The sequence below is a fragment of the Habropoda laboriosa genome, unplaced genomic scaffold (assembly GCF_001263275.1).
Source record: "Habropoda laboriosa isolate 0110345459 unplaced genomic scaffold, ASM126327v1 scaffold76, whole genome shotgun sequence".
Taxonomy (NCBI): domain Eukaryota; kingdom Metazoa; phylum Arthropoda; class Insecta; order Hymenoptera; family Apidae; genus Habropoda; species Habropoda laboriosa.
Genome location: NW_017100184.1, coordinates 957,180 through 973,869, shown reverse-complemented (window position 1 = coordinate 973,869; position 16,690 = coordinate 957,180). Strand labels below are relative to the sequence as shown.

The 16,690-nt window shown below is 45.5% G+C and overlaps 1 protein-coding gene across 1 annotated transcript in view; it reads left to right on the top strand.

Moving 5' to 3' along the window:
• The window catches only part of LOC108579407 (elongation of very long chain fatty acids protein AAEL008004-like), a 24,284-nt gene extending 7,627 nt beyond the window's left edge, over positions 1-16,657 (top strand). The window contains exons 2-6 of the mRNA XM_017942935.1: positions 1,063-1,135; positions 6,957-7,147; positions 13,484-13,621; positions 14,375-14,617; positions 14,698-16,657. Of these exons, the coding sequence (XP_017798424.1) occupies positions 1,075-1,135; positions 6,957-7,147; positions 13,484-13,621; positions 14,375-14,617; positions 14,698-15,051 (987 nt within the window). The 5' untranslated portion in view covers positions 1,063-1,074 and the 3' untranslated portion in view covers positions 15,052-16,657. The remainder of the gene's footprint in view (positions 1-1,062; positions 1,136-6,956; positions 7,148-13,483; positions 13,622-14,374; positions 14,618-14,697) is intronic.
• Positions 16,658-16,690: the final 33 nt, after the last annotated feature.

Here is a 16,690-nt window from a genome sequence, read left to right as displayed (position 1 = left end):
CTAAAACATTTTACCGATAGCCACCGGTGTGACGTTCTATTATTTACCTGCTGCTTCGTTCCTTTTCAATTAATCAAGCCGTCTTATCGACGCGAACTAGGATCGTCCCACCTGGCGGAGAGGTGGCAGGCAGCGTTGAAAGGAAAAAAGAGAAAAAACTTGCAAGCGAGACAATTTCGCGTGGGCAATCCGGCAGACAGCGATGGCGCGAAAAACTCTGTGACCCGATTCCACACGCCGGGCATATCCCCCTCGGATAATCGAGTGTGCATTAATTCCGTGGGGAGGCTTTAATTCCGCGACTTAATTCTCGCCTTGCGTAATTAATCGATTTGCACGTCCGTTCGGTCGTCGTCGTCCCGCTTTTTTCAACTTGCGAACTCACATTTCACACCGGACCCGATCCAGAACTTTCTTACAAAAGGAAGTTAAGTAATACAGAAACGGTCGTTGCGCCCGCCTTTTCTGCCGGCATTCGACGTTTCAATTCTCTGACCGACGAATTTCTTCGGTAACGAATGTACGATCGAGAGGACCTTTTTCTTCCTACTTTTCTTTTTTTCAAGGGGAAAGGATAGAGTGTTTGCGGGAGATTCGAGAATTCCCGGCGTTCCGATGACTGCCTCGCGTTTCATCGGTGTGACTTTTCAGAAAAGAAGGAAAGAAAGGTAACAGGTAACGATCGAACGTGTGGGAAAAACCTTACGGACGCGTTCAAGAGACAAAACGATCGATGCACCTTCGTTATGTTCCCGTGAAAAACCAGTTTGCACGCAATCTGCGTAAAGCGAATGGATCGAGAGAACGATTCCCTTTGTCACCTCGATTATTCCCAGTTCTATGCGATTTCCGTTCGTTGCTGAGAACGCGCAACTGTTCTAACGTTGCGATCTTGCTTTGTAGTATTATAAAAAGAGAAAGAAAGGAGAGAAGAGTCGTTAAAGAAATTGTAAATGAACCAGCAGCAACACTCGTATCGATCCGTAAAATATTCCGAAGCTCCATTTTCACGAATTTCTAATCGGGGTTGAGTAAAGAGGTTGTGCTTTGTTCTGCTTTCAGACTCGAGCCAAGATGACAACTATAGTGGCGGACCTGGTGCACGGGTACAGGGACCTGATGGATAACAAGTCCGGTAAGTAGATTTTTCTTTTAGAACATTAAGCAGACGGTAAAGCGGTGGTAAAGGATAAGAGCGACTCTCGATCGGTTCCCTCGGGTCTACGGCATTTAAATAGGCCAGTCTGTTGTGACTGTACTGAAAATCAAAAAGAAACTTTTACCATCTCGTTGCATCGACCAGGTACATTTATTATTGTAAACGAAGAAAACCGAGTAAAAGCGTGTTCGCGGAAGAAGAGGGGAAAGAAATGGACACGTTTCCCTAACAGGTCGCGATTAAAAATAAATTCCAGCTGAATTTTCCCGCGCTCCAATGAAATTCTTTTTCCGCTCGTCACGAAGTGTCGAGTCATACTTACCGATTTCACTCGATGCAACCAGCCGAGTCAGTGACAAATTCAAACATCTATAGAACTGTATAATATTATGTATCTAATAGTAAGGTGAGATCAGTTGGAAGTGAAGAGAAATCATTAAAACGATTCGATACGAAAAACCCGTGGGTTTTTTCAAGCAAATTACGCTGGATAACCGATGAAAGCGGAGAAATGCGACGGATCGTTTTCTTTCGTAACGTCGCGTTCGAACGGGGACACGACGAATCTACGCGCGATTCGAGGAGGAGCACGATGGCTGCTCGTCGATGACCAGAGAGCAGGCGTATTTGTCGTGTGCATATTTTCAAAATGACCCCTCGGTTCCCTCCTGTGCCGCGTGTGTCAATAAAGTGTCGTAACGTCGCTTCCATCTTGTTCCCAATTTCCCTTCGATCAGCTTCGAATTCTTCGCTTCCATTCACGTCAACGTCATTCCGGAATTTTTCGAGCCGCCGCTGTTGGCCAAACGAACAGGGGCGAGAGAAAAAAGGGAAAAAAGAAGAAGGAAAAAGGACCCGTCTTCCATCTACACGCCAGCGTTTCCAAAACTGATTCACCGGTGACGTACCTTGTCGGCCATAACTTTCCAATCACTTGTACGATTGCGTCAGTATGAATGAAACCTCCCACCGAATCCTTTTTTATCAAGGTTGAAATTAATCAGAAATCGACTCGTTAATTCTCGCCTGACTAAAACGTGGACAACATTCTACTCTTTCTCTTCTTCTCTACAAAAATCTCTCTTCGTAAGAGTCACAAATTGCCCTGTTCGAAGAGGAAAGGACCTACCCTAAGAACACTCGTAAAGCTTGACGAAGTGACAGAGAGTGGCGAAGCCGGAGGGTGACGATGATAGCGGTAAGTGAGTGGTCCGGGGTTGGAACGTTCATTTGGACGATTGCGTTACTCGGCCGCCACAGGCTGCAGTTTCCACGGCCTTCGTGGATTCATTCGCGACGAGAGGTTGGTGTGCAACCGTAGCAAGACTTACGAGCGGTTAAGGGGCTCGAATTGACCAGCCCTCTTTTCATGTTCCCATGCTACACGGTGTGTGGATTATCGATTTAATACTGGCAAGCCAACAGGCCGTGTTTTCCGCTAATCGTATCCCGTGTAGACCAAGAGGCGGTCTTGCCTGATTACACCCGAGGTTGCTGCTGCTGCGCCATTGCAATCTCTTCTTGTATTTACATCCGATGCTCATTCGGCTAAACGTTTATAATAAGATCACGTCCCGGGGATTTAACGTGTGCTCGACAATGCGAAACGGCTGAGAGATAGCCAGCTATCGAAAAACCTGACTTATAGACACCTGTGTTATTGGAAGGGGCAATTGTAAACACTTTCTATCGAATTTCAATGTGTTCTTCTGGATTCAGAATAATCGGTTCGATAATAGAGTCAGATAACGGTCGCGTAACGTATTTCCGAAGGCAAAAAGATCTTACGTTTCGTACCTGCGGTTATCAGACGAGAGAGAGAGAGAGAGAGAGAGAGAGAGAGAGATTGTGTCACGTTGGTGAAAAAAAAAAAAGATCTCATCGAGACCGGTGAAGTGGCTTGATTCACATATTTCGTAGGTGGCTAAAAATCAGGGAGAACTTTCGATGAGGCGTTAAGTGGCGATTGAAACTGTCTGAGTGGAATCGTTCCCGCTGACAACGCCTAATTTCAACTTCTTGCTAATCGTCGAGATAATCTGGGCGCTAATCTTCGGTCAGTGGTTCACAGGGCGGATTTCGTCTCTCGATAATTTGATCAAGCGGCGCGAAAGTTACCGTAGAACGAGAGCTACGAAACGCCACGATCGTTCGTTCAACTTCCATAACGAGTTACGATTGAATTTTCATACCGAAAGTTCGATATGCCGACTGGAAAGTGTACGAAAAGGACACAAAAGAGCCGTGGAAAATATGGGATCGTCCAGTGGGTGCGCGTTCGTGTGTCGTCGGTTCGGGTCACGTGAGTGCAAGGGTAATTCAGCGGAAGTTCCGGCGAGCGCCTCCCTGAACGAACTCTGCCGCATCTTGCCGCGTAGGGTTGAATAAAAAAAAAAATGCTGCTCGAGAGAAATTTATCCAAGCTAACGGACAGTAGGAGAAGCGTCAGAAGCGTGGTGGTGCTTCTCTGAATTTCCCACGGCCGAGAATATTTCTCTCGTGCTCTTCGTACACCTTCGTATGCCATCGTATGCTTTCGTATGGTTACTTGCGGGTTATTGTCGCGATTCGCCGACCGTGTACGCGACGCGTCATTGTTGGAACGCGAGCAACACTCTTAAATAAGTACGCACCCGTATATGTACGGTTCCTTCGGATGTATTTCAGTCACGATTTCTTACGAGAGTGATATACGATAAAATAATGTTCGATTTTATTCGTCGCTGTTGGAATTTTCAAAAATTTTTTCTTCTTTTTTTTTTTTTTTTAAGAAAGACACGTCGGTTCGGGGAAAAGCGGTAATTTCGGATGAAAAGATCTAGCGTATCTGGCTCTATTTATCGGGGTCAACATTTTCCGCAGCAGCTGGCAACAAAGGTCCTTTTGTACCGCGTGTTTCTAATCCACTTCGCGGGTTGGAAGGGATGAACGCGTTTCTTCCTGGTTATTTGCCGAGAGAATAGCGACGAGTTTTCCTCTAAATTACTACCCCTATTTCGCGCGTCGTCGCAGGCGCTCGCGGGGAAATAATCCGAGACTTCAGCCGTGTACAATTTTTCCTAGACTTTTTCGAAACGTAAGCTGCGGCGTCGGTAACGAAGTAAGGTGGGGGGGAAGCTACGATACGCGCAATCGTTAAGAAAAGGAACAATATGACTGAATGTATAAATGAAAGAAAAAAAAATGTCGAAAGGTTAATAGGCATGCGGAGGAAGTTGGGCCAACAATCAGTTACAGTTGATCCGAGTGAATTCGTTAACATTCGTTTAGCAATAACGCCGAACAATGGCGCTTTGCAAAATCGTATAGCGAAATGAAGCAGTGTGCGTCGATACGGTTAATAAATTCTAACGAGAGGGCAAAACTCCGACGTCGAAGCAGGTGTGTGCGCGCGCGTTCACCTCGTGCTCGCTCGTGCCCGCGCGCCACGATGCACATCCAGCACGTCCACCATGGAATTGCATAATCCGCGGCCAACTTCTAAATCACGCGCTGATTGTTCCACTTTTCAACGCGCGTATAATAACACCCCCCCGTTGCGACACATCGACACTCGCCTTTTGCGAACGGGGAATGTCACCGTTGCTCTCTATTCCCATTGTTACGTAACAACCGTGTGCGACAGTTGTTCTTGAGAAATTACACGTTGTCGATGGTCAGCTGTCCGTGAAAATGGCTGTCCTGGCGGAGATCGTGGAGGAAAAAATCTCGATCTGTCTGTTAGAGAATTTGGAAACTTAGCTTATGGCTTCCTTTGGAAATTACGACGATTCGAAGAGCTTTTAAAGACCAATTCTTAGACTTATCGTTTTCTCGAGTTGAAGATATTATTGGGAGAATCGATTCGAAATAACTGATCGGTACCGATCGAGCAATGGCTCGTCAATTCTGGTCCACGTGGAGCAGTTGTTAATAAATCCGAGATGTTGTCTGACGCGGAAGGGAAGAAGCTCGGTGCCTCTTTTGTGAGCAGCTCCGCACGAAAAAACGTGCATTAAAGAGAGAAATACGTGGCACACTTGTGGTAAACCGGCAGCAATCTAACCTTTCTCTTCCGTTCCCGACCAATTAGAATACTTTTCATCCGAATGCGTCGCATTTCGGCGAATTGCCACGCGTCCTCTTCGAACAACGAACAGCTATTTCGCTTAATTACTCGAAGGTTCTTTCCAAATCTACGTTAGTTCTTACCCAACTGTTACGTAATCTTACACGTTCTTGAGTTTCGTATGAATAATAAACTAACGTATATTTTTACGTCGCCTTCAAATTAAACAACATCGCCACGATGAAACTTAAATCACGTACGTTGCAAACGACGAGTTATAATCACTCAGGAAAGGAAAAATCCAGAAAAAGGGGGAAGGAGGATGATCTGTAAGCCGTTTAATTTCTCTAATGCGCATTCGAATATTCGAGGTATTTCTTCTTTTTTTTTTCCTTTTTATAGCAGAACGGGAAAGTTCAGAGTTATCCGTGTATTGGAAATAATTAACCCGTTCTCCCTTCTCGTTCGTTATTTCACCCTTCTCCGCGACATTGGGCATTGTTCTCTATCGTGGGCCAAATGTTCCTAATGACGCCATTGTCGTCTGAAATCTGGGTTACAGAAGGTAAACATTAAAATGGGTATAATCGTAAAGATATGTAACTCTCTTTGCGTCTCGTCTAGAACGGGACACGGCGGCGGAACCTTGCAATTACCGGTTAATTTCTCCGTATGAAAAGCCGCGAGTACATATACAGTCTCTCGATTGGAATATTTCTCCTCTCTTCTTTTTTCTTCTCTTCATACATTTCTAGCCGGTGCGTGTACCAAACTGTTCGATTCACTTTTCCTTTTCTAAAAGCCACAGACACTCGGTAAACGTGGTTCGCGCTACTGTTTGAATAGCGTGCCGTCGACGTGCTAACAGTTTCAATTTTCTCTCGATACGTACACGAGAGCGTTCGATCGGCCGTTAAAGTAAAGTACCGGATTACTCTGTTTCACTTCTAAAAATAATCGCGGCGATGTAAAGAGGTTAACGAACCGGGAAGCCTATATACTTTATTGTCGCTTAATGACAGGAAAATCGTCATAACGAGCTTTATTGTACCGTAAATGACGATGCATAAAGTTACGAAGAGGGCGAGTTGGCGAGGAGAAGGGCGTTTTTTTGGGAGAGACAAAAGGAGAACACCGGGCGAGGAGAGAAAGACGGAGAGAAAGGTGAGGGTAAGGGTTAAAGGGGGAAAAAGGAGCAAGGAGAAAGAACGATTGTTTGCTTTCTGTTCGACCGGTCGTTTAAGAATCGCGGCCGAAGAACCGATAGTTAAACACGGATTTAACGTTATCACCGTGGATGTCGAAGGAGAGATAGCACCGGGCAGGAGGTTTAATTAGCGGTAACCACTAACGAAGTGGACGCGGGGATTTCGCGTTAGACGCGCGGACAAAGTTTGCGAGGAGGAGGATTCATCCTCGTCGGTTGATACGAGATTGCTCGCAGCACAATCTTTCATTTGCTCAGCTGTTCGTTTCTAGTCGAGCACGTCGCGAATGCCTACGCTTTAATATGCCTTTCTAAATAGAGCCGTGTGTGTTCGTTGGTCCTTTAATTTCGAGGCTCCCTAGCAATCGCGCCGCTAACGATCTGTCCCCTCCATTCAGAACCGCGATATTAATTAGTACGATCTGCTTCCGACTTAATCACGCCGGATTTTTTACCCGAGAGAATTCTTCGAGAGAGAGTTTTTCGAACGATCGGTTCGACGATTGCGACACATTTTAACGGAATGGTTCTTCTGATTCCAGATCCCAGGGTGAACAATTGGCTAATGATGAGCAGTCCTTTCCCGACGATGGCGATATGCCTATCATACGCTTATTTCAGCAAGGTTTTGGGACCGAGGATAATGGAAAATAAAAAGCCTTTCAACCTCCGGGAAATCCTGATAGCGTACAACTTGATACAAACACTATTCTCCTCATGGATCTTCTACGAGGTTCGTCTTCTACCCTTTTCTCTCCCCCCCCCCCTCTATGTGCATTTACCTGTATAATATTAGAGAACACAGTTTGCGTTCTCCTCCATCGTTTCGATTATACCCATATGTAGGCAGAGAAACGCAGCCGACGCGGACTTGTCTGTTGACTCAGTCGACGAACGCGTTCAAATAATCCCATTCCGATGTATCATCGATCCCGTCTAGAATAGTTAATCGGCAGTCTCGGCAACGATATGCCTGCCCCTTATTCGTGAAAGTTATTGCCTGCCGGCTACGATGCGGTGCTCCGTAGCTTGCATAAGACCGTTCCTTCAGCCAGTCTCACTGGAATTCATCGCGTCGATGAAAAGCTCTCTCGCGAGCCAACCTACCGTCAAACGATCCGCAAAAACCGTCCGACGAAATCCTTTATCCCCCACCGACTCTATCTACGAATCTCTTTCTCTTCTTCTCGACCTTTCGAATTTGCCACTAATACGTATCGTATAATAAATTAGAAAGAACACTAACGTTGCACGATTCGAGAGATAGTATCCTAGGCATTCCTAGGTCTAATTTGTGGTGCACGCGTGCGTGCCTAATTTAGGTCACTGTGGCGCCTAATCGATCTGTCCTTCGACTGAATTTCTTTCGACGTTTCTTCCATCTTCTTCTCTGATTGCGAGTCGAAAGGGACTATTCGTACAAATTGATCGTGATATTAATTGTTGCACGATTCTAGCGACAGCGTTGAACGCTGTGGTTCGCCGATTGATCGAGCGTTACCGATCGAAAGTGCTCGGAACGCGGTGTTCCTCGAGTCCGATCAGGATCGATTTCCTGGTTCGTGAAAATAGAGAGGCTTGTCCCCGACGACGCGTTCCAATTGCTCCCGGTGCTCTGACGAGGGTCAAGAATGCGCGTGCGTATTTAATCAAATACCGATCGTATTTGGTTTGTGCTTAGTATGTCGCATGCACGCTCGGGTACAGTTATCTCGTGAGAATCGTACTCACGTAGAGATGGGCACACACGAGCCTTACTTTCTGTGCGTTTTTTTTTTTTTTTTTTCGTCGTCGATCCAATTATTATTCGCCCGTCTTTTATCGATATGAGAAACATTCTGATGATCAGAGAATCGACGACTGAGACTGACGAATCAGAATCGATGCGAAAAGTAGCAACAAATATCGTACAATTCTTTCTTGCTTGCTTTCAACATTTCTTTCTTTCTTTCGTTCGTTCATGGAATAGTACGTGAATTTTCTGCAAAATCTAGGGATTCTTTGATACGTATATTGAATCTGGTCTCGCGAACTATTAGCAGAAGAGAGGCTCGATGACACGCTCGTCGAGGAGATATTAGAACCGATCGAAGACGATCAAGTGACGTTGAGGGTCATCTTCGAATATCGAGGCTATCGAGGTCGTCGGATTTGATCAAGTGGCGCAGATGTAAATCGTCGGAGTGGATGAGAAGAATGTATCCCGTGGACGTGGAAGTCGTGAAAATCGGCCATTTCGAGGACCAATCGAAGAGACGTAAATTTATCCTCGAATATTCCGACGATATAATACACACCGGTACCATTTTTATTCTAGAAAATTCGCGAGAGAGAGAGAGGTCAGAAACCGACTCGAGAGGAATTTTTGCTTCTATTTCCTGCACTTATTAGTATTCATCCTCGAATTATTTTATTTTATTTTCTACGTAGAAAAATTCGGCGGAGGTGAATCTCCGGCAATTATTTCTTTTTCTCTCTGCCTCTCTCTCGTATTTTTAGCACGGAGTAGAAAAACAACGAAGTTAGAGGTAGAGAAAGATTATGAAGCTACTAACAGTGAATAATAATTGGGCAGCTAATTTTATGTGTGTAAATTTGAATGGATTTCAAGTCAAATTAATTTACAATCGTTCGTATAGTGACTCGACAAAAATGTATGCATAAATCGTACTCGTTCGACCGTGGGCACAAAGCTTAGCCGATTAGAATCGCAAAGTGCTGCGCGATGGTTAGTACGAAAAATGATTTGACATTTTAATACTCCCCTCGTTCTTATACGCTTTCTGGTAAATGCGGCGGAGTCGTAAATCGTTCTCCGTCGTTTCGTTCCTACAATAATGAATCCACGGACTTATTCATGAACGATGGCAGACGGTATACGAGGCGACGTATCCTACGTTCCGCTTCTCTCTCTCTTTCTCTCTTCCCCCGACCATGTAAACGAGTCTAATAGAATTCAAATGAAATTTGCAAACGCATTTTTTTGGGGTAACTTGGTCACTGACGATCGATGCCGTTATCACCTCTTGTTTCCCTAAAAATTACTCTCGCAGCAGAAAATCAGCTCGAGAGTTTAAGATCTATTCTTAACAAAAACACCTACGTCGCCCCAATTCTTATCTATCTCTCCAACGAAACAGTTCGATATCGACCACAATTTGTCCTATTTCGAGATCAACGTTTTACTCCTTCGAAAATGTTTCCTGGTTTCGCCGTTTACAAACACACGCGTAAACTGCGTGGTGTATCCGTAATCATTCTGTACGGAATGTAAGAAATGTGGATCGAATCATCTGCCGAAGTGAATCACAAGTGACGTCTGCCTCTCGATAACGTTATCGCTCGTAGCCGGTTAATCGTTGTTTCGTTTCGTCAGTTGCACACGTCCAGCTAGCTTTTCACGTTGATAGCGTGGCATTGAAGATAATTCGAGGGATCGCCTCGGGTGAACTCTACTTGGAAGACAAGAGCGAGGTCTGTTACCGCATTCTCATTTATCGATGCAATTGTTCGCGTATGCGTGTAGTTTCTGTATGGTCTACGTTGCGAATTGATTACGAACGCGCGCGAGTAAGACTTCTCGGTAGATCGGTAAACAAGATCGTTACGTAGAGAACGAGGAATTAAATCGATAAAGAAACTTCTTCTTATCCATCGAACCTCGTAAACGAATCGATTTATTTTCACAAAAGCCATTCGACGCGGGAGCGAGCAGCAGCTTTCCCCCCTAAAGTCGAACGAGCAATTCGGGGAGCGTATTAGCAACGCTGAGAGAACATCGAAAGAACTTTCCTCGTCTCGTCAGGGAGGAGCTATTAGTACGCCGTGAATGTCCAAGTGGACCGTTCGTTCGGTTTTACCATTGACAGAACGGGGAGGGGATACCGTAATGAGCAGGGACGTAATTTTCGTGACACGATGACACGATTCCGCCAGTTTCACACGTACATGCATATATCCTACGGAAGCAGGTGTGAAATTTGCTACGTGGACTTCGATAAAGTCATACGTGGTACATTTCGAAACACACAGGAAGCAAGAAACTCGTAATTGCTATTTAAGACCCACTTCTAGACGTGCTCATAAGTACTCGATACTGTCCAAGACTTCCTGTACGAACGGTATTCTTCTGGACAACTATTCCGACGTTCGGTATTGCAGACTAGGCGTAATTAGGGTTACAAGGAAACCCCGCTACCAGTACTATTACATCACGACACACGGTCTGTGTGTGTCGGTGTGTCCTTTAGACTTCTGAGTTACTGCAATGCCGGTGAAACACTTTCCTGAGCAGGAGGAGAAGAGGAGACACAGAGAAAGAGAGAGAGAGAGTCTAGAACGAAAAGCTCCGAAAATCTGATCGCAGCTAACGCGGGACGTGCACGGAACGATGAACGCGATAGATTTGAAGAAATATACCACGATTTATCCCGTTCTCAGCCGTTAGAGAACCCGTAGAAAGGAACGAAACGAGGCGGAATGTGGAGCAGTGTGTGGCGGCTCGCGAAATTCTAATCGGCGCAGGTACGACAGGCGTCGATGAAACCGCGTTGAAAAAATGACCGTGGCGTGCGTACGCTCGCGAAACAGATCACACACACCGTGGCTCGCGTGGCCTTGACACACAACTCCCTCGGCCGTACACGGCGAGTGTTCTCGTTATATACGACCCACGCAACTACCACCGGAGCTTTTCTAACTCTGGCTCGGGCTTAACACGGTCAAGTTTAATGGAATGCCGTGTCCTGGCGTCGATCATACCGATCGAATCGCGTGATTCGGATGTCGTGTGCGTCACGCGATACCCGAGAAATTTCGCGGAGAGCTTCCTCCGTGAAACGAGAAAGCTTCGGTTGACAACTAAAGAACGTGATCATTGCCTGCCTGCCTGTTCCGGAGAGTTTATAATAGGATTCAACCCTTGAAATTCTATCAAGTGTATCTTTACAACGTACCGAGGCAATTTTTTTTGCTGCAAGAAAACAGAAGGAGAAGAGATTAGCGTAAGGTTGCGAGAAGTTTCAAGTAGCGTGCCTGTTCAGCTCCAATTTCGAGCGTATTAACCACTTGCGCTGGAATTACGTGCGTGGCACGTCCACTGATTTTGTTGTCTCAAAGCAGTACGCCGTGTAGCGAACGAGCGACACGTTACAGCCTCGCACAGAGATACGTGCGTTTGTTGCAAAATTTTTCAATACTTCAAAATGGAGAGCGACAGTGAAGTTAGTGAGATCGTCGAAGCTGAGAAGGAAACCCTCGAAGACGATGCAAAGTGTGTGCGAAAGAGGGAAAAAACGCGGTCAAACTACCTCTCGTCTCGTTGCATTATGCATTTCACGTTGCTTCCAAGTTTATCATTCTGTACGAAATTATTAATAAAGAGATTTGCCGTACGCATCTGTCTAAAATTTGTATAGAAAGGTCTTCTTCGGCGCGAGACTCCGTCGAGTTTACGGCTCGCTTCGAATTGTACCTTTCGAGAGTTTAGTCAGTCGCATCGGTGAGTCACTTTTCCAAACGCGAATGGTCAAATTGCATCGGGCCGTTGTGTCTTTCGTTTATGCGCAATACGCTGGTTACGATGCCTTTAACTCTTTTTTCCTTTCGCGCAATCATCGCAATTTGTTACTTGGAAGACGTGGAACAAGAATTGACGTTCCGACAAAGTAAACATCGTGAGAATCTGTATACACGTTCGATCGTTTGGATGTATCGAGTTTGTCAGAATGCGCATCCAGTTTGATCGCAGTCTTAACGAAGAAATTTCGCGTGAAATGAACGCTGACTTTTAGCTTAAAGTTGGAATCGAGTAAAGACAGAGTGGGGACGGAGATGTGTTCCCATAACGGCAATAACCGCGACCGTGACTCGCTCACGGATGCATAGAATTTTTCAATAGATATTAGCAACAGCCTTATGCACTCGTAAGTTATTGAAACCATGCCGCCTGAACGGTTGCAACCGCTTGTTTCGGCTCTCGAACTCTGCGAAATAACCGGTTACTTCGATGTTCACCTTCCCCGGATAAGAGAGAGCAAAACGTTCCGTGTCTCTTCTCCAGGACGTCGTTGTGTTGTTACCTTTATCGCGCGTAAGTTGAATCCTATTAACGATCATTTATAATATCCAGACGTACTCGTGACGCAGATAAAGAAATACGCGAAGGACATCAACTTTTGTAAAAGAGAAAAAACGGAGAATTTGTGCGCTTTGATTGCAGTATCGAATCAGGACGATGATTGCAAGGTTAACCTTTTTTCTAGGGAACCTCCGGACGTCTCTCGAGCACGAGGACAAGTTCCTCGCGGATGCTTGTAACGTTATATCCGTGCCTGGTTTGAATACAATCGTTGCCATTTAGTCAATTATCGCGACACCGCGACGACCTCGCGAGGTTTCGCTTCCGCAACACGTTCAACGCACGCGATCTCGTTTTCACGTTCGGGCACGTAGTTTCCGGACATTTACGATGATTATTCAGACACGTCGTTACGAAAAAGAAAGAAAGATAAAACTGGAACGATTGACGGAAAAGAGTAAACTTCGATAAGGAAGGACGTTTGAAACGATGCTGGTGGCCGTGGGTATTCGGGTTTACCTCGACGAATCAGTGCCATTGGCGGTGGGCAGCAATACGAACCGTTAAGGTCAGGCTGGGAGGTTCTCCTTGTGGCCTGATTTTTCGGAAAAATTGTGAAAACACGGTCGAAAGGCGAAACAAGCCGCATTGTTCGTAATTCTCGAAGGAGCGCGCGGGCTTTTAGAATTCGAGATACAGAGTAGCGAAATCGTCTTGCGAGGGAAACACACAGAGAGCCTAGCCCACGTTCGAGGCTCTTTTGTTTCCCCTCTCTCTCTCTCTCTCTCTCTCTCTCTCTCTTTCTCTGTCCCGGCTTCTTGATCGAACAAAGCGCGGCCAGGAGGGCGGAGAGAGGCGGAAGGGTGGGACAGAGTTTCTCCGTGAAAAGCGAGCGATCGCACTCTCTATACCTATGCTGGATTGTCCTCCTCTTACCGCTCAATGCACCCCTTTTATTGTCCTCACTTTTCCGTCGTTTTCTTGTTTCAGTATTTGATGAGTGGCTGGGCGAAAGGATACAGTTTCCGGTGCCAGCCGGTCGATTACTCCAACAGCCCTATGGCGTTACGAATGGCGAACACATGCTGGTGGTACTACATCAGCAAGTTCACCGAGTTCTTCGACACCGTAAGTTTCTCTCCACCTTTACATCTATATACCACCTCCTCCTCCTCCTCCTTCTTGTTACAGCCTTAATTGTTCGATTAAGACGTCTACCTGTCTCACGTGACTGTATAAGGTTGCCTAATGCAGCACTGCTATTAATGCTGTACGTGCGGTTGCTTGTGTGTTGCACGAGTATACCGTTGCATTAGGCTCTACTCGAGAATCCTACCAGCGAGTATCGGAGGCAGCCATTGCTATTAGAGTTGTTCATTGGACGGGAACGTTCGTGCAATGGTAATCGCGACGGTCGTGACCCTTTTCACTGGATCCGTCAAGTGTGAGGAAAGATCGATGCTTAGATATCGAACGATTGTTTATCTGGAAATTTCAGTTTTAATCGAATCTTTCGGAAAGTTACTCCGACGGTGTTAGGAAAAGTTACCGTGTTGTAATACGAAAATCAAGGCACGCGATAAGGTTTTATATCTCTAGAGACTTTCACGAGGGATACTGCTACCCTTGAGTAGCCTATTTCTTTTCGCCTCTATTAACGTCCGAGATGAGATCGCTCGGTGTTCGTCTAGATGTTGCGAAGGTTTAACCGAAGGCTTACGTACGGTTAACCGCAAGCTTCGATATTTTGTACGGAAAACCGGTAATACAAGCCTAGGCGAGCTCGACTAGGAGAGTTAGCGATCAAGAAAAGCACTCGGTTCTTCGAATATAAATAAATCGTTCCACGAATCTCCGATTAACCCTGTTCTATCTTTTCAGGTATTTTTCATTCTGAGGAAGAAGAATCAACACGTATCGACGCTTCACGTGATCCATCATGGTATAATGCCGTTTTCGGTCTGGATGGGCATGAAATTCGCGCCAGGTGGTCATAGCACCTTCTTTGCCCTCTTGAACACTTTCGTTCACATAATAATGTACTTCTACTACATGGTGGCTGCGATGGGCCCTGAATATCAGAAGTACATCTGGTGGAAGAAGTACCTGACTACTTTGCAAATGGTAAGTTCCATCGAATCGTCGATCGTTGTTAGAAAAATAGAAATGTGATTTGAAGACAACAATCGGGAATCTCGTTTCAGGTGCAGTTCGTGTTGATCATGAGTCACCAGTTCCAGCTTCTCTTCACAGAGTGCAATTACCCCCGTGGCTTCATGATCTGGATCGGTTTGCACGGCGTGCTTTTCTTAGGTCTCTTTTCGGACTTTTACAAAGCGAAGTACGTAGAAAAAACGAGGAAACCTATGAAGAAGCACAGCCAGCAGAACGGCTCGAACGGCGGCCTCTGCATGCCGGTCCTCGAAGACTCGATGCCGCGACAAAACGGTGTCTCGTCGTACGCGACGATCTACAATAAAGAATACAACAGTTGTTACAGCAACGGAACCAATAACGGTTACGTGGCCAACAATAACACAGAGAAGAAGCTCGCTTAGGACATTCTGGTTTCGGTAAAAGCTCGTAAACGGTCGTCGGGACACCAAATCACACGATACATTTGAAAACATTAAAAAAAGAAAATAAAAAAAAATAAAATCACGCGTTCGAATTCTCGCCGGCACTCTTGAGAAGATATCATCGTGCAGCAAGCGACGACTCTGTACACAAAACTCGGAAAAAAGAAATGGAAAGGAAAGAAAGAAAGAAAAAAACACCCACGTTGATCGACTATGATTACATCGAGTAGTGAATTGCGCGATAACCGATAAACTGGAGAGACGTCCACCTCCTTAGAGATGTGGCCCGATTAAACGCAAGAGAATAAACTATATGCTAGTTTGTAATATTTGCCGCGAAAGTCTGTGTTCAAAGTTCATGCGTAGAGTCGTCGACGAGAAAGAATGAGAGAGAGAGAGAGAGAGAGACCAGTCGCGCGCGCGCACACATTAAACACACACAAACACACACACACACACACACGTTCGATATCCCGCTAACTCTTTAAATTATTTCATATTAACCGTATCAACGAGCTGGCGAATTACGTTTATCGTGTAACGGGATAATTTAACGGGGTTATTGTACGGACGTTAAGGACTACTCTATCGATAATATATTATTAATAAGGAAAGGGCTCTTCTGCACGTATTGTTGTGTATACGTATTAATTATATTTAATCGCATCCGCAACCGGATTGCGGATGATAATCGCGGGTGAATACGATAAGTCGTCGTCGTCGTCGGGCTCGTCGATGACTTTACGAACGGGAAAGCGAGAAACGAGATGAGACTAGCGAGGAGAAATGTTCAGGAGACTAGAGGAAATAAGCGGACAAGATTAAAACGCGCACACGATGAGAGGTAAAGAAGAGAAAAAGAGAGGAAGAAAGAAACAAAGATGTAGTAATCGATCCTCATCGGAGCATTCTGTTTTGAACCGCACGCGATTTGCCGAGAAGTGTTTCATTGCGTGCGTTATATTTGTATGCGTGTGAGCGAGTATGATCGTTTGTTAGTTGTACGTGATTACGAGGCATTTCTCATTGGGACGCACCAAAACGACCCTCATCCCCCCCTCCCCCCACCCGTCGCCGCAACCCCTACCATGTTTCCCTTATCGTCGTCCGACTCTGTCTCTCTATTGCCCCGATTGTGTTCAAAGCTTTGGTGTTCGTCGTAGAAATAAGCGTCTGTCGACTCGCGTAAAAGATGAAAAAATTAAAAAAATACGGAGAGATCGTACTGCTCCTACCTCTCGAAGCTTGATTCTCTCTTATCGAGAAAGATCACCGCGACTGTATCGGCTCAGTAGAGAATCCGTAGTAGTGTATCTTCTTGCATACGTGTGTGTGTGTGTGTGTGAGGCACAACGTGACGCTCGGATAGCTTATTTTTTTTTTCCTCTATTGTTCACACGACGAAGCAACGCAAGCTTATACCTCTTACCTTTCGACGGGAACCATTTTACAAACATCACGTCGTAAGCTGTTGTTATCGATGCAGAAAATCAAGCTTCCGAAGAGTCGTCAAAATTCTCTCGACGAAATTTACTTCTTGTTCGCCGTTCGAACCGGTCGAAAAAAAAAAACAAAGAAAAAAAATAGAGAGAAAAGATAATTTGGAAAAGAAAGTCGA